At 44.4% G+C, this 23,220-nt stretch overlaps 1 protein-coding gene across 1 annotated transcript in view; it reads right to left on the bottom strand.

Moving 5' to 3' along the window:
- The window catches only part of tbc1d22b (TBC1 domain family, member 22B), a 198,383-nt gene that overhangs the window by 153,884 nt on the left and 21,279 nt on the right, over nt 1-23,220 (bottom strand). Inside the window, exons 2-3 of the mRNA XM_060932378.1 lie at nt 12,529-12,890; nt 3,035-3,202 (exon numbers count right to left, since the gene is read on the bottom strand). Coding sequence (XP_060788361.1) covers nt 3,035-3,202; nt 12,529-12,890 — 530 coding nt within the window. The remainder of the gene's footprint in view (nt 1-3,034; nt 3,203-12,528; nt 12,891-23,220) is intronic.

The raw sequence follows: 23,220 nt of genomic DNA on the forward strand, positions 1-23,220 counted from the left end.
ATCGCGATACGTATCGTATCGTGACCCTAATATCGTGATCGTGGCCTAATGTATCGTTGCAGCCTTACCAAGAACACTTTTCCGGTCTGAGATGTGATGACGTCTTAAGATCATTGCAAATATACTCAACAAAAATAAAAACTTTACACTCGTTTCAAAGTCAATAATTTGAACATGTTGGAAAATAGGTTTGAAATAACGATTGGATTCGATTATCTTGTCATTAAAGATGCTAAAGCATACAGATCATGTTTGTCATGGAATCGGTTCCACCAGAAATGCGACGACAATGTCCATGATCAAAAACTGTGAGTCACAATTTAATGCAGAGCAGAGCGCAGGCAATTTCGAATGGTTTGGGCAGTCACTCGACCTCTAAACAATTCATTCCCAGTGGATGTGGCAGTGACAAACCGATTACGCAAATGACGTAAGACAATCTGTCGGTCTTCTGCGTGTGACGTCACACGTGGTCGACCAGGACGGGGGCGGTCGGCTGTGGTGCCGGTTTGATGGAGACGTGTCTGGAGATTATGGATGGTCTGTCGACTGCATCCTATAACCCTCGCAACGTCAGTGACGGATGTTCCCGTATTCAGCATGCCAATGGCACGTTCACGCTGAATGTTTGACAGTCGTGGCATTGCAAATTAATGAATAATTAACCATAAAACCTGGTTTTTCTGAGATGACACTCTACTCTACTACCGTGAGATCAATTGCACGTGTATCAATAGGTCACGTCACTTGTGTCACGTGGAAACATGATTTTAGCGTGCAGTGCTCTCGCACGTGCTACGTAGGCCCGACCAGTAGAATGAATGTGTGACGTAATGCCCTTGACAATGCATTTAACCATAATCACAACAAGAACTCTTTCAAGAAAAGTTTCTAAACACTATTTGAAAAATGAGTGTCAAGTTTTTATTTTTGCTGAGTATATATATATATATATATATATATTTATTAATATTAATGAGGAATTGAAGACTTTGATACAAGCAACTATTATACTGTACATATGCGCCACTTTTTCCATGGAACAAAAACATGTATTCTATTCCCTTCTAGCAGGTTTACTGATCGCATGCAATATCATCATCATATCGCTTATCCTACATGTATTACACCACTCTCTTGAATGAAGAATGAGCGCGCAATATCGTTATAATATTTCACATTGTCAAGACAATACGACGTCACACGTGGGAGCTCGCGCGAAGATCCAATGACGAAACTTTTCTGCTGCGCATGCGCACAATCATTTCTTTGCCGGCTGGGAAAGCAAGAACACGAGGTTAATCCAGTGCTAGATTTAAGCACTAAATAAATAAACTGAAACTAAAAAGATGTGCTGAATACCCGAAAGGCTACCACAACTTCATTATATATTCTTCATGCACGTTTCCAAGAGAAAAACATACCAACAGACATCAAAAAACTGGAAGAGAGGCACGTCAGAGATGTAAAACTTCCATGCTAGCGAGTGACTGAGACGGTTTGTAAACAAACATGGCCACAAGGTTTGCTTCGTTAAAAGCGGAAGATTTTGAGAGAATTTCGGCTGCCAGGTCACTCCGTTGTGTGTGGTTGTTGATGCTGATTTTAAAAGTAACTTAAATTACATTGGGAAAATAATAACAATATTCGGCTTGACTGCACTAACACTACACTAGCTAGAAGGTAACTGGACTGCTGTGCTAACAGCACCGAGTCGCGGGTAAACTAGCATCAGCCTTCGCTAACGCTACTGCTCAATGCCACACTGGCTGGAAGCTAACTGGACTGCCACGCTAACAGCACCAAGTCACAGGTAAGCCCACGCTGGCCTTCGAGAATGCAGATATGAAGAGTGTGTGTATAATAATAATAATAATAATAATAATAATAAATAAATAATTTTGGCTGACTTTTTTTGTGGTTTATCGGATACAGTATATTCCATTCAGCTACTCGTCTTCGACTTGTTCAGTATCATGCTAGCTGAATGGAATACATCTGATATACCACTCAATGCCAGCCAATATTATTTAAATATCTTATAACTCTGTAATCAGATCTTATAGAGCAATTACACTCGTACTGACAGACAGACAGACAGACATTCATTCACATGTACATTCAAAATGCACATTTGAATGAAATTTCGTTCCACTGGCTTACAGCAATATAACTGCCGCATAGAATTGTTGCGCATCATCCAGGAACCAAAAATACCAAATGTACAAGTAAATACTTTAAAAAAAAAAACTACTATATTAAATAATATTCTATAGAATATACTATCTGTACTTAATATATTACACAATAAAGAATTTCTAGCAGCACGTAAGATATTGCACATAGTCCACATAGTGAGGTCTTGTCCAGATATATACACTACCGTTCAAAAGTTTGGGGTCACTTTGAAATGTCCTTATTTTTGAAAGAAAAGCACTGTTCTTTTCAATGAAGATCACTTTAAACTCATCAGAAATGCACTCTATACATTGCTAATGTGGTAAATGACTATTCTAGCTGCAAATGTCTGGTTTTTGGTGCAATATCTCCATAGGTGTATAGAGGCCCATTTCCAGCAACTCTCACTCCAGTGTTCTAATGGTACAATGTGTTTGCTCATTGCCTCAGAAGGCTAATGGATGATTAGAAAACCCTTGTACAATCATGTTAGCACAGCTGAAAACAGTTTAGCTCTTTAGAGAAGCTATAAAACTGACCTTCCTTTGAGCAGATTGAGTTTCTGGAGCATCACATTTGTGGGGTCGATTAAATGCTCAAAATGGCCAGAAAAATGTCTTGACTATATTTTCTATTCATTTTACAACTTATGGTGGTAAATAAAAGTGTGACTTTTCATGGAAAACACAAAATTGTCTGGGTGACCCCAAACTTTTGAACGGTAGTGTATGGCCGGGGATTATTCAGAGTTCAGGAGTGTGATGGCTTGGTACAGTATTAAACACAAACACAGGGTGTGTGAACCCAATCCATTCCAGATAAACCCATTTCTTTCCCTGAATATTTTCTCACTCACCCAGGTCTGTGTTGGGACTGGCCAGCAGCTGCCTGAACTTATCCAGTCGGGTCTTCTCTCGCACGGTCATGGGTGGAGCGCCAGATGCATTCTGGTCTGAAATACGGGCGACCAGAGGGATGATGGGACGCACAGGGAGAGACTGCTGCTTCTGTAGAGTGCTGCGCTCTGAATGAGACACACAACATTGTGAGGAATGAGGAGAATAAAGACAAAACAGATGGACAGAGATATATATGTGTGACAGACAGTTAATTTAAATAGACAGATGGATATCGAGAGCGGCACGGTGGTGTAGTGGTTAGCGCTGTCGCCTCACAGCAAGAAGGTCCGGGTTCGAGCCCCGTGGCCGGCGAGGGCCTTTCTGTGTGGAGTTTGCATGTTCTCCCCGTGTCTGTGTGGGTTTCCTCCGGGTGCTCCGGTTTCCCCCACAGTCCAAAGACATGCAGGTTAGGTTAACTGGTGACTCTAAATTGACCGTAGGTGTGAATGTGAGTGTGAATGGTTGTCTGTGTCTATGTGTCAGCCCTGTGATGACCTGGCGACTTGTCCAGGGTGTACCCCGCCTTTTGCCCGTAGTCAGCTGGGATAGGCTCCAGCTTGCCTGCGACCCTGTAGAACAGGATAAAGCGGCTAGAGATAATGAGATGAGATGGATATCGAGACACAGACAGATACTGATGGACATAGGCAGACATGCAGACAGATAGATACAGACAGAGATACAAGCAACTTGAGACAGACAGACAAATAGATAGATCTAGACAGACAGATAGCTACACATATTCAGACAGACAGATAAAAGATCAGACAGAAGCAGACAGACTGTCAGATAGCTAGATATAAACAATGATAAATAGATGCAGACAAAGAGACAGAGACAAACTGTCAGATAGCTTGAAATTTAAAAAAAAAAGAGCATGACACAGCCTGATACTGACAGACAGATAGATAGATAGATAGACAAGCGGATATATAGATACAGATGTAGACAGCTAAACAAAGACAGACAAATAGATGCAGACAGACAAGCAGATATACAGACAGCCAGACGAGCAGACGGATATAGACAATCAGATCGCTAGATATAAACAAAGACAGACAAATAGATGCACAGACAGACAGACACAGCTTGATGGAGACAGACAAGCAGATATATAGATACAGAGACAGACAGACTATCAGATAGCTAGATATAAACAAAGACAGACAAATAGATGCAGACAGAGAGACAGACACAGCCTGATAGACAGCCAGACAAACAGACAGAGAGAGACTGCCAGATAGTTAGCCATAAACAAAGAAACAGATGCAGACAGACAAGATGATATATAAATACAGACCGAGACAGACAGACAGACAGACAGACAGATATATTTTATATGGCAGAGACAAACAGATGGGCAGGCAGACAGACAAAGCCTGATACTGACAGACAGATAGCTGTAGATAGGCAAGCAAACAGACATATGCAGAGACAGACAGGCAGCTATAGACAGATAGATGGATCTAGACAGACAGACAGGTGTATAGACAGGTGTACTGATCTCTTAAGTATCTACAAAATCATCTGCAACCGAACTGTTCTGAAAGCAGCTGAACACCAATACTAAAACAAAACCCACGCAGCCGCCTTCTCCTCTCTGTGTGTGTGTGTGCTCTCTTTTACGATGCCGTTATCGGTCATGGTGATTCATGACCTCCAAGGTCATTGCTAGTTTTCTGAATCCTGCTCATGCCTGACTGCTTCCTGTGTACACCACTACTGAGAACCAGCACTTATTTATTCGCTTGATTTTTTTCTTCTTCTGTTGTTTCTGTGACTGTACGTCACTTCCTGGAAACCGGGAAAAAAAATAATCCATTCGAAAATGGACTGTGCTGATTTCTTGTAGGCATGGTTCTGGTGAAGACCAATTTTACCTTCCACATAATGTGAAGCGAAAACGTATTTAAAACACAGACACTCCGCCCCAAAGTGCCTCAGTCCGGCTGACGCGTGGCACACTGCAGCTCATTGTTCAGAGTTTTCAAACAGACAATAGAGTGTCATTTTCACACACTGACATTCTTTGGTACGGTATGTTTTGTCCATCAGTGCACTGTTTCCACTTTAATCGAACGAGGTGCTGTTTTGCCGGATACTGGTGTGTCCTCATGTGCGTAACCTTTTCCGACACGTCCCACTTTAACACTTGGATCACCGTCAGTTAGTTTAAAGGAGCAGTAGGACGTTTTTCAAGCCGTGTGCTTCCTGTATGATGAACTGCAACCCTCCGATTCTGTCCTGAACAGTCAAATGAGATACGACTCGGACGTTGCCGTTTAAGGAAATCGGGTGTGAAGACGTAAACATGGGTATCTCGACGTCATGCCGAGTTTTAGGTTTAAAAAAATCTAAGTGCAGACCTGACAGTGCTCGGTGCTCGCTGAACTGTAGTGCTCAGACTCACAGTAGTTTCTCTGTAAACTCGCTTGCTTCACAACGTCTTGTGCTCAATTTGGCCAATACTCGTGCTCCCGAATATAAAAATACTATTTAAAACGCTATAAAGGCTCATTTACGCTCAATGTTAAATATGTATACGGACAGAGCCTTCTGTCGGTACTCCGCGTTCATTTCGTCTGGATTTGTACGTTTTCTTTGAGCAGCACTACTGAAAATCACGGAAGCAGTGGAGTCAATAGTTCAAGCAAGACACGAAGAAGACATTTTAAAAAATGGTGGAAGTTTTTTAATCCGCAACGAAAACCTTCAAACTGAATCGAAATGGACAAGTGTTTGTAGCTTACATTTCTCTGGTGGGGGGGAAAAAAAAAAGACGTACTTAAACTGTGGCACAGCAACATTTCCATGGTCTGCGGAATGGCCTTCGGTTATAGAAGATAATAATAATCGACACTGTTCATTGTCTGAAACTAGCGATATTCTAAAATCTGTAAAACGAAGCATTCGGCAGCCAAACGAGCTTGTCGGACCGATAAAACTCCCAAACCTCACCAGCACCGCGAGTTGGCCTAGGGGTTAGTGTGTCCGCCTCTCGATTGAGAGATCGCGAGTTCTACTCACGGTCGGGTCATACCAAAGACCATCATAAAAATGGTACCTACTGCCGTCTGGCAAGGCACGCTGCAATACAGATGCGAGTGGGGAGTCAAACTCGAGAGGCCAAGGGCTACTAGCCTGGGCCCGCCCATCCTAAGTGTGACGCAACACGGGGGCCTGTTGTGAACTTAGTCTGGCAAGGCAAGCTATCTTCAGCTCTTCCAAGCTCCCGAAAAATCGGGAGCCAATCAACTTTGAGCATTTCCAACGGCCCTGGGTAGAGGCGTGTTCAAGGCAGTGACATAGTAGAACTGCGACCGGAAGCCATAGATTGTTTACAGAATCTATGCCGGAAGCGCTTCATTCACTAGAAACATTACGAACATGGAGCAGCGGCAAGCCTTTGACACAGCGGTAGATGCTGTATTGAAAGCATTCAACGGGAAGTTTCTCTCCATTTCTGTTTGTGTTATTATCTTCCTCTTCAGCTCCTCCTTCTTCTTCCTGTTACTCAAGCAGTTTCCGTCGCATCACATACGTCAGAGGAAAGAGTGATGTGATTGGTTTAAGCTTCGTCACAGCCTTTTCTGGCTTCGACCAGTAGCAAACTGAGGCATTTCAGGGAGGCGGGTCAACCACGCGCTTTGGGAAACGGTTGGGCTTAATATCTTTGCCAGACCAATGCTCGCAGAGCTTTGAAGTTGCGTTAGCCAGACTAGAGGGCTACGGAAACGAAGATCGGCGCCGCCCGATGCGCCACATGGCATGGGGAGGACTTTGTACCTCACTAGCAGCATTTATACTAAACATGACACGGCAGGTCAGCGGGTTTCCAAAGGTTTTTTTTTTTTTGGGGGGGGGGGGGGGGGGGGGGGGGGGGGGTTATGTTTTAGAGGTCTGCGCGGGACAGAATTTTCAGTCCCGCTCCCGCCCGCATTGTGCAGTCCCGCTCCCGCCCGCTCCCGCAAAGAATTATGATTTTCAGTCCCGCTCCCGCCCGCACCTGCCATATTTTGTCCCGCTCCCGCCCGCAAATCCCGCATGATGCAGACGTTCGCGTTATTTCTCACGAAAGTTCTTGTCATTGGCTTGGGGAATTAAACGTGCTGAGCTTAGCTGAGCTCTCCGCTGACTGATCCTTCATTTATTGTAAGTTTATTGTTTAGACTCTGACATTCTGCTGACACATTCCAAGTTGAGTGCTGCATGCGCTCATGATTGACAGCTCTCGCTTTGCGCACTCGCACTCCCACTTCTGAGTCTGTGGTGTTATGATTCCAACCGCGATTTCATTCTCCTCTCATATGAAGTGCTGCGCAACCACAGCCAGCTCCTCAGATTATACACTGTCTATTTCTAGCTTTAAATTGAACAATCTGTGCGATACACAGTCCTTTTTAATACTAGTTAATACTTTTTAGTACTTAGGACTAATACTCTTGACTTTTTAACGGTAAATGTACCTCTTTTTAAAGCAGCACTTACTTCTGAAGCACTGTGAGCTTCACTAGAGGAGCTCTGCTCTTCTGCCATGATCGGAGATCTCAAACATGGAAGAGCGGAAAGGAATCGGAAACGTACGCGAGATTAGACCACATCCGCAAATTTAGGCATCTTAAAATGTTTTTATTAATGCCAAATAAAATATCCAGCACAAATTATATATGATAGACATAAATTAATAATTTATAAATTTTATTTTAAACACGTTTTTAGTTAGCGGGACTGCAGCTTATCACCTCTCCCGCCCGCATTGTGCACTCCCCCTCCTGCCCGCAACGAGCTTTTAAAATTTGTCCCGCGCCGCACTGCTTTGCGTCGGGTCCCGCGGGACTCCCGCGGGAGTGCAGGGCTCTATAATGTTTCCTGATATCAAGTTTTATTTAACTAATCACTCGTTTACCACTCTGACCCTTATTTGCCCACGAATCCCCTGCGAGAGCGCCACTCCGCGCCAAGTCCCCATATTCAGACAGATTGGTTTTCTCGATAAAGTTCAGCTGGTGCAATATGCGTCCTCAGAAATAAGACATTCTGAGATTTGATGTTGTTGTACAGTGTGGTAGAGTCGGTCTAGACTCTTACCTTCTCAACAAGCTTGATTTGGATTCCTGCTGTAAACCCTTGACATGTTAACCATCCCTTTAAATCGCCAATTTCATTGTCTTCTACGACAGAGCACGGCAAAAAAAAAACCGCTCCTCTCACATCGCTCTCGCGTAAAATTATGACGGATGTCGGATTATCGATCAACTGCCGACCCTGGCTATCCCCCACAGTGCATTGCGGTAAACAAGTGATGACGTAGTTATGCTTGGGGGACAATTCTCATGCCCTGATTGGCTGAGCTACATTTTAAACTTACTTAAATTACTTTTATTTTTTATATCTATTAGTAAGTCGTTTTTTCGCCGACCTGCGACAATCTTCTGCGAGTCACGCAACGTCCACACTCGCCACTGGCAGAGCATTCATTTCTTTTAAGCGGTCGCCATTCTGGTTGCGACGCGGGGAGCGAATCTGTAAACAAGCAGCTCATTGGCTGGCTAGGTGTGCCACAAGCCAATCATAATCACCTGACCGGAAAGGCATGCAGTGTTGCCAGATTGGGCGGGTTTAGGTGCTTTTTGGCTGGTTTTGAACATATTTTGGGGTGGAAAACGTTAGCAATATCTGGCAACACTGAAGGCATGTCTGCTTGGGCGGAAGCCTTCTGCGGCAGTTACATTTTGACACGCGAGCAATGTTTCACCATAAAAATTCCGTAATTTCCATCTGTTTTCCGCGATCACAGAAAATCATTGGCCCTATGAGAGTGAGACAGTGAGAGAGCCGCCACCCCCCCAAAAAAAATCTTAACGGATTTACACGATTTGGAAAAATGACTTTTTCAGAACCGAAAAAAACAGAGCTTCCGGCTCAACAGTATGATTTTGAGAAATAAAACAGTCTTTGGATATACATTTGTTCATTTTTGCATACATATTACTCATTCTCTGCAGTGGTCTGAATTATTTGTTATTAAATAGTTAATGTAAGTAAGTAAATGTTAATAAGTCAAATTTACTACTTTAAAAAAACATTTAAAAAAAAATCGTGGGCGTATCGAATCGTGGGTCAAAAATCGCAATACGAATCGAATCGTGAGTTGGGTGTATCGTTACAGCCCTAGTATCCAGTATTTATCCTCTCATGGATCATAGAATCCGAATCAGAATGCTGATGGCTGCATTGTAGGTGGCTGATAAAAGATGTCATAGACTACGTTCAGACTGCAACCTGAAACGACCCATATCCGATTTGTTGTGAAATCCGATTTTTTTGTTAGGCCGTTCACATTACCAATTACATGAGACTTGTATGCGATCTCCAATATGAACGGAAAACGACCCAAAAGTGTCCCGCATGCGCAAATTGACACATAATATAAGCACATCTACGTAATACGTAAACCAAAAAAAGCGCACTCTTCAAGTTTGCAAGTAAAGCATGGAGATGAGGCGAGACCTGGCACGGTGGAACTCACACAATAATCTGATTAATGTGGGCAGCAGACTAATGAGACCGAAGGTGTCAAATTACTGGAAATTTCCAGAACAATCTTGTAATACAGGATGGTTTAACATCCAGGTCCCTACCAAATCCACCACAGGGTTTTTTCTAGAAAAATTTAGTATGAGGGCGCTCACCATGGCGAGGGAGCGAAGCGGGGGGGGAGATGGTGCCGGTTGTCCCCCCCGCCGTGCAAAGCCTTTGAAAAATGCTCCAATGGGACATTCTGAGGCTATCTGAGAGGGAAATTGTAACAAATTGTCTGTCAACATTGAAAAAGAAAGAAGTAATCTTCTTCTGCCCTGGACAGTCTTCGGCTTTCTTCCGCTTCGTGTCGCGGGATGACATCTTTAAATGCCCAAGTGTCAACAAAAACAACTCGTGAACTACTTCTGTCAAAAGCTCCCGCGCCCGGTGGGTGAAAGGTCATTCAGTCTCGAGAAATCTCGCTCTACAAGTCAGCTGACCTTGTATGTAACCCATGTCAAATCTCGCGAGAGCAGCCGCGACAAGTAAACAACTAAACAACATGGCGCCTCAGTCTGGAAAACGCCAATTCGGATTGTTTTTGCACCGTCTGGCGGTGTATCTACTATGATTGGAATATTTTTGGAGCAATTATAACGTATTTGATGATCAGACACATTGTCACGTAGTGTTGCTGGGATGTTTTCACGGAGTCGGTAAGGGGGCGCACGCCGAGAGTAAGAGGGCGCAGCGCCCCTGTTCCCCCGTTTAGACGAAAGCCTGCACCATTAGCTTCAGTGCTTAATTTGTAAAGTGGGAGGTCCCGGAGCACAGAGGATGAGTGGCTCCGGTGCGAAAAAAAAAAAGAAGGGGGGGGGCGCTTCTGGGCATGTATTGTAATAACACTGCAAATTAAGTTCATCTGCGAAAAACCCCGCTCACACTCTGCACTTGCGATAGGGACAGTGTTGATCGCGGCCAAGAGGCCCTTCAGTTCATCTGGGATGAATTCTCCATTACTTTCCCTGAATTCCCTAATGACATGTCGTGGGTCATTGATGCAAAACTGCTGGCAGAGCGCTTTCACTTCTTTTTCCCCCGAACAGCGCGTCTTCCTCCCGCGGCCACGGAAGTGTGCACCCTCCTTTTCCGTAATATACAAACGGATATTTTGTGGATGTCGTTTCATGAGAGAAATCACCAACAAGACAGATATCAAAATCAGACATTAAACTTGCATTTATTTATTTAATTATTTGGGGTTTTTTTTTATTTTATATTTATATTTATTTTACATAGTCAAAAGAGGTGGCGGATCACCGGATCCAGTGTAAATAGCTGCCGGAGCCAACGTCCGAGGTTCCGGAGCGCGCTCCGGCTTGCTCCCCCTCAAATTAAGCCCTGATTAGCTTGATCAATTCTATAAAAGTCTATTTAAATTCTGAAAACTGTACAAATGTTGTTTTCCACCAAAGAGGCGGGATTAGCCAACGCAGAATAGTGACGCTTGTCTCTTGTTGATGATGTGTAGGTTGCATGAATGCGACCTGTCCGGTCAGACTGCAGTCGCATGCGAAAATAACGGATATGCATCGGAATTAGGACCACATATCCAAGCGGCCTGGGTCGCATGTGAAAAAAATCGGATCCGTGTCGTTCAGATTGTCAATAACAAATCGGATACAGGTCGCATATGGGCAAAAAAAATCGGATATGGGTCGTTTCAGGCTGCAGTCTGAACGTAGTCATAGACACCCACCTTTGTTCAATGATGGTCGTTCCAGGTTGACAAAAATGAACGATCTGGATGACTGAGATTTGTCACAGATATGTTTCTACGCACTTTGGGATGAAATCCCTATGAGAGGACTTCCAGAAAACTGGCAGACATCTTAAGGCCAATTTATGCTGGCAACCCAGTCCTCACAGATAGCGTCGCAGACAGTGTCTGCGTAGCCCCCCCCCCACCTTCGCAGACACTCTGCGTGCACCTCCCAAAAATTATGACCACCGCAGACAGCGCCGCAGACAAGAGGGCTCTGATTGGTCCGCTGTACATGCACTTCCGCTTCCCTACTTTCCCGGTTTGGTTTGTTTTCACGACCAGCATTTTTAAAAACACGAGCGAAGATGGAGCAGCATGAAGAGCGGTTGATTGAGGAAGTACGTACATCTATACGACTCCAGTTCTAGTCATTATAAAAATAAAAAAAAAAGGTTCTAGTCATTATAAGTAACCGGAGGATAAACACTCCACTAACCACACCCACCAACTACTCCTAGCGACTTCGCGCCCCCTTGCGTTGTGCCGGTGAATAACATCGTGCACGCCTATTATCCCCGCTCAACGATAAATTACAACTGTCTGCGAAAAGCTATCTGCGAAAGCCTTGTCGCAAGAGCATGCAGAGGCCTTTAGCCAGAGTGGATCGTTCATTTTTGTCAACCTGGAGCGACCATCATTGAACAGAGGTGGGTGTCTGTGACATCTTTTATCAGCTGCCTACAATGCAGCCATCAGCATTCCGATTCGGATTCTATGATGATCCATGAGAGGATAAATACTGGATACTCCCTATTAGTCAGACAGAACTGAGGAAGCCTTTCGGATGAGGGGCGAAACGTTTTCAAGAATCTTCAAGCAAGTCCAGTTGCTCTCTTCTTTTTTTTTGGGCTTTTTTCACCTTTATTGGATAGGACAGTGTAGAGACAGGACAAGAAATGAGTGGGAGAGAGAGACGGGGAGGGATCGGGAAATGACCTCGGGTCGGAATCGAACCCGGGTCCCCGGATTTATGGTACGGCGCCTTAGCCACCTGAGCCACAACGCCCCGACCAGTTGCTCTCTTCAACCAACCACAGATCACAAGTTCATCTCCCAAAAAACAAAAACTGTTACGAAATAAAAACATGGTTCAAAATTTCAGACCTGAATTACTGTTCAGCTGGACGTCACTGCTGGACTTCACCACCCTGCCGTTGGCCGACTCGCCGTCAGTCCTCAGCTGATCTCGGCAGACCGCCGTGCTTGCTGGTTCCAACCGACCCCCTGGACACGGCGCTGGCTCTTTATCATCAGTTACACAATTGGTCTCTTTCAAACGAAGTGCTTTGACTGTGGAGTGCGACTGCGCAGGAACAGAAGTGGAATGTGTTGGCGTGAAGAAACCGCCGTCTTCCTCGTCGTCGATGTCCCAGGCGTCGTTGGTGCTGCGTGCGAACTCATGGAATGTGGCTGGCTTCTTTGATTTCACGCTCACAGTGCTCGACTTTGGAGTGTCTTTCAGAAACCTGACAATTTAGAAGACATTTTAAGGGGAAAAAATAAAAATAAAAAATCTTGTGAGATTAAAACAGAGACAAAGAGAGGAAAATGAAAACATTAACCAAACATATTTTGTACAAACACACTGGTCAAAAAAAAAAAAAAAAGGGGGGGGGGGGAACAAGTGCTCGATTTGGATATTTAGGTTCAATGGACAACAGACTGGGATGGATTCGAGCACAGGAACAGAAACAGACGAAAACAACGAGACGAAGCAGTCAATCATCCACTGAGGGCTCATTATCCATGCAGGTGGCTGCACTTACGAGCAGAGAACCCGAGGGTCCACAGGCGGGTACCGCGCCCCGTAGATAGGCTGCAGACTAAGAGAGAGAAAATAACGGCAAGAGAGACAGACAGAAAAAGAGAGACAGATCACACTGCTGTGTGACATTTAAAGAAGTTTGTTTTCTTCACCTGTCTAGAAGGGTGTGCATCACATGATGCTCAGCTTGATACATGATCAACGGTCCAAAGTATGAAAGTTACATGTAGAACCAAGAAAGTTAAATAATACTTTATATACACACAAACAATCTCCCCTCCTTCCCTGGACCTGACGGGCATGAGCACAGAGGCCACGCCTCCTCCTTCCCTGGACCTGACGGGCATGAGCACAGAGGCCACGCCTCCTCCTTCCCTGGACCTGACAGGCACAGCCTCCACATCCACGCCTTCACTCTGCCTGACAGGCACACACCATTTTAGGGATGTTCACACGGCACATATTTGCATCGATGCTGCACCGATGTATTTTGTTGCGATATATCTTACACCAATGTAAATTTTGTCGAGTGTTCACACGTCACAAACCTGCTTAACTAGAGAGAAGCGTGTTCGCACCGGTGCAGCCCCACTGGCGTTCACACGGCAGTTTTTGCGACCGTGCTATACGATAGTAATATTGCGGAAATTAAATGTACTTCCTTTTCCCGGTTGTCATGGCATCACCAAGCGCCGGGAAAACAACGTGGATGAAGACACCAGTGTTGCCAGATACTGCTGACGTTTTCCAGCCCAAAATATGTTCAAATCTGCCAAAATGCACTTAAAACCGCCCAATCTGGCAACACTGGAAGACCCACAGTTCTGTTGTTGGTGATATTCGCCATTTTGGAAGCGCAAAATACCAGAATGCAAATTATGCAATGCCCGTATGTAATCAACTCTCCTCACGCGTAGCGAGTCTACCCCTGTAGCGTTCAGACGCCCCATTTTATATCGGTGCTGCCCCGCAAACTAGCATTTACTCCGGAGCAAATTTCTTAAACCACCTCCCGAGCAGGGTTAGATTTGTACCGGTTTAAGCAGCTTTCAGGGGCTACACCGGTATAACTTTGTACTTTGTACAGGGGTAGCCTGGGCCCGCCCATCCTAAGCGTGACGCAACACGAGGGCCTGTTCCGAGCTTAGTCTGGCAAGGCAGGCTATCTACAGCATTTCCAAGCTCCCGAAAAATCGGGAACCAATCAACTATGAGCATCTCCAACGGCCCTGGGTAGAGGCGTGTTCAAGGCAGTGACGTAGTAGAACTGCGACCGGAAGCCATAGATTGTTTACAGAATCTATGCCGGAAGCGCTTCATTCACATCACGAACATGGAGCAGCGGCAAGCCTTTAACCCTTTGGTGACTGACCCCTTGAAAATGGTTCCTCCAGGAACTATGACTTTTCAGTTGTCAAGACAACAGAAGAACTAAAATACAAAAACAGAAAGATACGTCACAATGCTCTTGTGCACAAAACAAAATGCTCTTGTATTTTAGTTTTTCCGTTGTCTTGATGACTGAAACGTCATCGTTCCTGGAGGAACCATGTTCAAGGGGTCAGTCACCAAAGGGTTAAAGGAACAGTCCACCGTACTTCCATAATGAAACATGCTCTTATCTGAATTGAGACGAACTGCTCCGTACCTCTCCGAGCTTTGCGCGACCTCCCAGTCAGTCAGACGCAGTCAGACGCGCTGTCACTCCTGTTAGCAATGTAGCTAGGCTCAGCATGGCCAATGGTATTTTTTGGGGCTGTAGTTAGATGCGACCAAACTCTTCTGCGTTTTTCCTGTTTACATAGGTTTATATGACCAGTGATATGAAACAAGTTCAGTTACACAAATTGAAACGTAGCGATTTTCTATGCTTTGGAAAGTCTGCACTATAATGACAGGCGTACTAACACCTTCTGCGCGCTTCGACAGCGCATTGATACGGAGCTCAGATATCAATGCGCTGCCGAAGCGCGCAGAAGGTGTTAGTACGCCTGTCATTATAGTGCGGACTTTCCATAGCATAGAAAATCGCTACGTTTCAATTTTTTTAACTGAACTTGTTTCATATCACTGGTCATATAAACCTATGTAAACAGGAAAAACGCGGAAGAGTTTGGTCGCATCTAACTACAGCCCCAAAAAATACCACTGGCCATACTGAGCCTAGCTACATTGCTAACAGGAGTGACAGCGTGTCTGACTGCGTCTGACTGACTGGGAGGTCGCGCAAAGCTCGGAAAGGTACGGAGCAGCTCGTCTCAATTCAGATAAGAGCATATTTCATTATGGAAGTACGGTGGACTGTTCCTTTAACACAGCGGTAGATGCTGTATTGAAAGCATTCAACGGGAAGTTCTCATTGAAAACGGAGCAAAGAGCAGCCCTGGAGGTATTTATTGAAAGGAAGGACGTTTTCGCCTTGCTCCCGACCGGCTTCGGTAAGAGTTTAATCTACCAGTTAGCCCCGTCGCGTCGCATACGTCAGAGGAAAGAGTGATGTGATTGGTTTAAGCTTCGTCACAGCCTTTTCTGGCTTCGACCAGTAGCAAACTGAGGCATTTCAGGGAGGCGGGTCAACCACGGGCTCTGGGAAACGGTTTGGCTTAATAGCTTGGCCAGACCAAATGCTCGGAGAGCTTTGACGTCGCGTTAGCCAGACTACTACCGGGGCAGCCCCGGTGCTACACCGGAGTACAAGTTGCCATGTGAACACCCCTTTTGATTCGATACTGCTGTCTTAACCTGAATTTCAAACAGTAAAGCTTTGCACCACCACTCCAAAACAAAGCAGGAACACTCTCAAAGACGTGAACGAATAAAGCACCTTGTTCCACCAGCATCTCTAGGAAGAAGCAGCACACAATAAGATTATTCAGGTGCTTCAGCCCGGCAAGGAAAATTGTCCTATAATGTACTTCTGGCACAACACTAATCCATAAACGGAGTGATTTATTTCAGCAATCCGTATAAACAAGGGCAAATGGTTTGGGCTTTGCCCTCAAGAAGATAAAATGCAACAACATTGCTTGGCATTATTGAGTTAAAGAGGAATTTCAGAGACAAAGGCAATATGTCGCAGGTTCTGCGCAAGGCCACAAGAACGTACTGCCAAAGAACGTATCGTTTACGTTAAAATCAATGAGAGCTAAATGTCTTGGTGGGAACAAAAAGAGAAATAATCCTTCAAATGTGTCACTGGGTGAAAATAGGAGACTTTCCAAGTAGGCGTGTTGTGCTGTAATCACTCGACCAGAGGCAACTGTTATCATCATTACATCGTACACATCCATCCTGTTCAACACACACACACACACACACACACGAAAACATCATTTTGCGGTTATGGCTAAACGCTAATGGTCCATTTGCTGTGGATTAATGTAATAATTACAATATAAATGATTTTCAGTTCCTAATCTACAGTGGCAGCAGATCGCACCTCTTGGAGCACACAGACTCCTCGAATATAAAGTTGAATGGCGCTAATGGCCGTAATTAATTATTTTTCCCCCCGATTCGTGGCCTGAATATACTCGCAGCACGCTTTCAGCAGGCTTGTAGTCCTCGAGTCCGACTCGGGTCCTAATTTTAAGGACTCATGACTCGACTTGGACTTGAGCACTGATGACTCGGACTCGTAAATTGGAGATGAGGACTTGGCTATTCTCTTTAGTTTTTGTCATATGCCAGAAGATATTTATATCTACATTAATTTTTATACTAATTTCATCTAATGCCCCTTTTCCACCAAAGCAGTTCCAGGGCTGGTTCGGGGCCAGTGCTTAGTTTGGAACCGGGTTTTCTGTTTCCACTGACAAAGAACTGGCTCTGGGGCCAGAAAAACCGGTTCCAGGCTAGCACCAACTCTCTGCTGGGCCAGAAGAAAAGAACCGCTTACGTCAGCAGGGGGGCGGAGTTGTTAAGACCAACAATAACAAGACCGCGAAAGATCGCCATTTTTAAGCGACGAGAAACAGCAGCTGTACAAACGCGAAGTCATCCATTATTATTATTATTGTTGCTGCTGCTGCTGCTTCTTCCGTGTTGTTTTTGCTTCAATATTTGCGCCAAGGTTTATGCAAACGTAGCGACGTAATGACGTCTACAGCGACGTAATGATGTGGCTTCCCTTAGCACCGCGAGCTATAGAAAAGCAAACTGGTTCTCAGCTGGCTCGCAAGTTGAATGAGTCGTGAACCGGCACCAGCACCGGCCCCGAACCAGCCCTGGAACTGATTTGGTGGAAAAGGGGTATAAGAGTGTCACACCTGCACGCCTTGGCACGTGCATCAGATAGACTCTCGGGCGCGCTCCGGACAGCGCGTGCGCCAAGTGGACACACACACACACACCGTAAATGACTCGCACCTGCACAGGATGAAGGCACAATCAGTGCGCGTACATAAAAACTGTGAAAACACACTTACTTTGCGAAGTATTGAGTTGCGTTGCTGATACATTACCGAGCCTTATTTCCTTGTTTGGGCTCCTGAGCCCCGATTTCCTGTTTCTCGTCTTTGATTCTGCCAAGTCTACGAGAGCCTGTTTGTTCCTCGCTCGACCTATTGCCCGTTCCACCGTCATGATTTTGCCTGCCATTCTGGATTGTTTACCGTCTTCACTTGTATTAATAAAAAACACACCTTCTGTTTCCCAACCATCTCTGACAGAATACTTTACACTCCCTGATAAAGAGAAGCACATTCACCTGTTCATACGTCACGTTCAGGAACAAACTAACGTTAATGGCGCTAAAACAGCCGCCGTCAAATGGTGCGGTTGGAGTCTTGTTCTCGGACGTGACTCGGATCAATAGTGGACTCGACTCGAAATTTTCTTTAATGATTTGGACTTGAACACTGGGGACTCAAGGTTTAGTGACTCGACTACAACGCTGACTTTCAGACAGAATCTCCTGGTTGGATAAATTTGCATTTATTAACAGAAAAGCAGGAATCCTGCATATGACAAGCAAGGACATGTGGAAGAGAACGTAAGCAAGCACTGACCTCAGATTTACAGTATTACAGTATCATCACAATGGCATTAAACTAAACTGGCAGACAAGTCTTTTTTTTATTATCTAAAAAAAAATTTATTTTAATTTTGTCATTGGGGCGGCACGGTGGTGTAGTGGTTAGCGCTGTCGCCTCACAGCAAGAAGGTCCGGGTTCGAGCCCCGTGGCCGGTGAGGGCCTTTCTGTGTGGAGTTTGCATGTTCTCCCCGTGTCCGCGTGGGTTTCCCCCACAGTCCAAAGACATGCAGGTTAGGTTAACTGGTGACTCTAAATTGACCGTAGGTGTGAATGTGAGTGTGAATGGTTGTCTGTGTCTATGTGTCAGCCCTGTGATGACCTGGCGACTTGTCCAGGGTGTACCCCGCCTTTCGCCCGTAGTCAGCTGGGATAGGCTCCAGCTTGCCTGCGGCCCTGTAGAACAGGATAAAGCGGCTAGAGATAATGAGATGAGATGAGAATTTTGTCATTGGGGGAAAAATTTAAATATTCACCATATCTAGCGTTTGTGCGCGCATGCATGAAGAAACCTGTTACTGACACATAAAATACGTAATGGCCTTGCACCTCAATACCTAACTTGTCTCTTGAACGATTACTCTACAACTCGATGTCTGAGGTCCACTCCGAAGAATCTCTTGGCTGTTCTGCGCACATACCCAAAAACCTATGGAGATCGTGCTTTCTCTGTAATAGCACCGAAGCTCTGGAATGCTCTCCCTGCTGAGCTTAAAGACTCTCCTTCAATAGATAGTTTTAAATCTAAGTTAAAGATATTTTTGTTTAAGTGATTAACCACCATGATTACTATTTTTTTTTTATTAGCTATTCATATTTAAGTGTTTTTTTTATGATTCTTACTGTAAAAAGCATTGAGATTTCTATGTGAATATGCGTTTTTAAGAATTATTATTATTATTTTATCAACAGATCTGGGTTCATAGGAAAAGGAAATGCAAAAAAACTCTCTCGTGTTGATTTAAATGCATCAGGATGCAACTAGGCATGTAACAATGGATCATATGCCAAAAAAAAAAAAGTCGCAATACAAATTTATGATACGAATCGAAATTAAAAAAAAAAAAAATTAACTGAGATTATCAATCAGGCTGCGTGATCTCTGTTTTTCCAAGTTGTAATTGAGTTGTTTAGACAGCAATAACATACAATAGTGGAAATATACATGACTTCACCACAGGGGGAAGTAATACAGCTCTAATGCTGTGAAAACACCCAAAAGGGGGTGAAAAAAAAAGATCTAAAAATGGGAAAGAGCTGTTGTGTGACTGAGTGTACAAATAGATTTAACAAGACATTGGAGCTCTCTCCTTCTCTTTTTTCAGACTGCTGAAAGCTAAAGAAAAAGGAAGCGAATGGAGGAAGTACAAATGAAATTAAAACTCATAGGCAACGGTTTTAATTTTATGCACATTTGAAACTTCATATGTTAAAAAAACCCTCTGTAATTTTCTTCTGGTCCCAATGTTAATAAGTAATAATTAAAATAAAGTTAGCGCGGATCATGGCAAATTTCTGCTCGGATATTTTCGACCACTCGGCGCGTGGCATCATTTAAGCCAAACAAATCGCTCGAGTTGAGTCCACTTCCGTTTACTTACATTGCTGTTCGGCTTGAGTGCAGATGCGCATTCAGGAATTTCCAAAGGAAAAAAAAAAAAAAAACATGCCTTATTGTTGTGCAGTGAACTGGAACAACGGGACCGGTTCAGGAAGAAGTTTTTACCTTTTTCCGAGAGAGGAGAAGAGGCAAAGAGAGTGGATTGGCTTTTTCCGGAAGAGGAAAAGAGGAGGAGCGAGTGGGTTGGCTTTTTCTGAAAAAGGAGAAGAGGTGGAGCGAGTGGGCTGGCTTTTTCTGAAAAAGGAGAAGAGGTGGAGCGAGTGGGCTGGCTTTTTCTGAAAAAGGAGAAGAGGTGGAGCGAGTGGGCTGGCTTTTTCTGAAAAAGGAGAAGAGGTGGAGCGAGTGGGCTGGCTTTTTCTGAAAAAGGAGAAGAGGTGGAGCGAGTGGGCTGGCTTTTTCTGAAAAAGGAGAAGAGGTGGAGCGAGTGGGCTGGCTTTTTCCGAAAGAGGAGACGAGGCAGAGAGAGTGGATTGTGTGCGTGAAGCCAGAGGGTTGGCTTTTTCCAGAAGAAGAGACGAGGCGGAGAGAGTGGATTGTGCGCATGAAACAAAAATCAAGCAGTCAAAGAAGAAACGGAGCAGCAACGCTCAAGCGAAAAGGAGAAGATTGGAGGTAAACATTTTTACTTTTGCTTGCAATTGACAAGTCAAGAATCCTGAGGGATCCTGTGCAGTCATTGTGGAAATAAGACAAAGAGATATTTCCTCGCTTAGAGTCGGCTATAAATAGTATAATGCCACGGATGGCAGGCTAATGTGGCCTACCAGAGCACTGTCCAGTAATCGTTCCCTATAGACCTCTTGCAGTCACGTGACCGGAATGTAAACAGCCGCCATCTTGTCAGTAAAAAACACTGCTGAATACTGCTGCACTCGTCTACAAAAGGGATCAATTTCAACCGACGGACTACACGGCTCATTTTTCTAATGAACGGATAACTAGATATATGCCTAAAATAAACGACCTACAGATTAGTGACCCTTATCGATTACCGGATGGAGTTTTCACGACCGTGTCAGTGGATGTTGAACTGCCAGCGGAATACCCAGATGTGTATAATTACCTCATTAACTTTCCCTCGCTGTTCAGTGGTGAAGCACTGCGTGCTTATAAATCTCTGGACAGTTATCTTTACAGAAATTCAGGATGTGTCAGCCCCCCTCAGATGTGGCATCTTGTAAGCAAGAAAATAACAATCCTCATTGGACGGGTAAGTCACTTAAGTATTGAGACCCCGCTGATCTCGCTATCTCGTCCGGAATGTTGTGCATGCGATGGAAATCGCTACAAACCGTCATTTTCTGCTGGAAACCAATGTCCAGTAAGTCCATACGGTTGTAGTGGATATTGAAGTCCGGTACAGACGAACAACACGCAAAAATACACACAAAAAACATAAAAAAAATGTGCACAGGTAGGGAGAGCTTGTAGTCTATCACTATTACTGTATATATGGTATACCTGGGCGGCACGGTGGTGTAGTGGTTAGCGCTGTCGCCTCACAGCAAGAAGGTCCGGGTTCGAGCCCCGGGGCCGGCGAGGGCCTTTCTGTGCGGAGTTTGCATGTTCTCCCCGTGTCTGCGTGGGTTTCCTCCGGGTGCTCCGGTTTCCCCCACAGTCCAAAGACATGCGGGTTAGGTTAACTGGCGACTCTAAATTGACCGTAGGTGTGAATGTGAGTGTGAATGGTTGTCTGTGTCTATGTGTCAGCCCTGTGATGACCTGGCGACTTGTCCAGGGTGTACCCCGCCTTTCGCCCGTAGTCAGCTGGGATGGGCTCCAACTTGCCTGCGACCCTGTAGAAGGATAAAGCGGCTAGAGATAATGAGATGAGATGGTATGCCTGATAGCAGCAATCCATTTTGCACGCCTGTCAGGGTCCCGTGGCAGCCTACTGTCAAGTGTATGTGAGCATCATGGGTTTCCCACACTTGAAAGGGAAGGACTCGGACACAGGATTCCACTCGTCTTATGTTTTATTGACTTATGTACACAATTCACAGCTATGCAACAGCTGTACAGATGTATTTGGTGATACAGTAAGTGAGCTAAATTTTAACAGTGCAAACAATGCCACAAAAAGAAAAGATTCATGCCGTTGTCATGATTCGTTGTCATGCCGACCGAGGCTGTTGTGTTTCCCGCTTGTGGTCCCGTCACTCGTCACTTCCGGAAGGGGCAGTGCTGAAGTAAGTAGCTCAAATACGTAGCTCGATAGGGTTTACATGCACCAAGTAGCTCGGCTAAAATCGCATAATCTAGGTCGCGTAGCTCGATTACGAAAAATCAAGTTCGGTTCGATTTCAGCCGAGCTAAGGTGTTTCCATGGCATTTAGAACTTCGATTTCAGTCGAGCAACGGCAGAAATTCGATTTTCTCTATGTGCATGTAAACGCACTGACTGTAACAGAGATAGAGGCTGAGAGATTTCAGATGACATTAGACGAATGTGAATTTTATTAGGGGGAAATACAGATGACTTGGATGCGGACGCTGCGTTTTACATTGATCACTGCTCGAATTCAGTGTAGACCAATTTGAAATTTCTGAAAAAAATACAGAGGACATGACCTCGGTGTCCTCAATGGTAGTTACGGCCATGGTTAGGCTAACTAGTTACTCTAAATTGCCCATAGGTGTGAATGGTTGTTTCTCCAAGCTCGGAAACGGGAGGGTTGTGGCAGGAAGGGCTTCCGGTGTAAAACTAGGCCATCCTTAAAAAAAAATCCGTTTCCTGTCCACCGGGTGAGCAAAAAAATTCAGTAGGGAGGGAGGGATTTTTTTTTTATACATTTTATTTATATATATATATATATATATATATATATATATATATATATATATATATATATATATATGGATAAGAAATCGCAATGCTGTGTTTGCTTTTTCTTTCAGTACTTTTTATTACAAAAGCAGACACATTTAATAAAATATGACAGTTTAATCAACTGAAACTTGTACAAAAACTTTAAGTTAGCATTTTAAATGCTGACTGCAACATTTGCAAAACTTTTACAAAAAGGTACTTAAAATGTCCGACACACGGACTTTTTGTAGTTCTAAATCGAGCGTTAGGCCTAGTTCGGATGAAATTACACTATTAAAATGATCACTGAATGATTTGTTTTTCTGAATCTTTACTATTTTGTTGTTCGCTAGAATACCATTTTGCGATTTCACACTTAAGCAAATGTTTGAAAACTTCGGATCTCCTTCCTTCATGGTGGCTGCCATTTTTTTGTGCCGCACGGCGCATGTGCAGAGCTGATTCAATTCTATATTCTGCGCGGAATGCAGGGCTTTCCACAAGCGCCGGCTGCCGGCCATACAGCCGACTACACAATTAAGTCCAGCCGGCTACTTTAATGACTTAT

The sequence above is a fragment of the Neoarius graeffei genome, chromosome 10 (genome assembly GCF_027579695.1).
Source record: "Neoarius graeffei isolate fNeoGra1 chromosome 10, fNeoGra1.pri, whole genome shotgun sequence".
NCBI classification, from domain to species: Eukaryota; Metazoa; Chordata; class Actinopteri; order Siluriformes; family Ariidae; genus Neoarius; species Neoarius graeffei.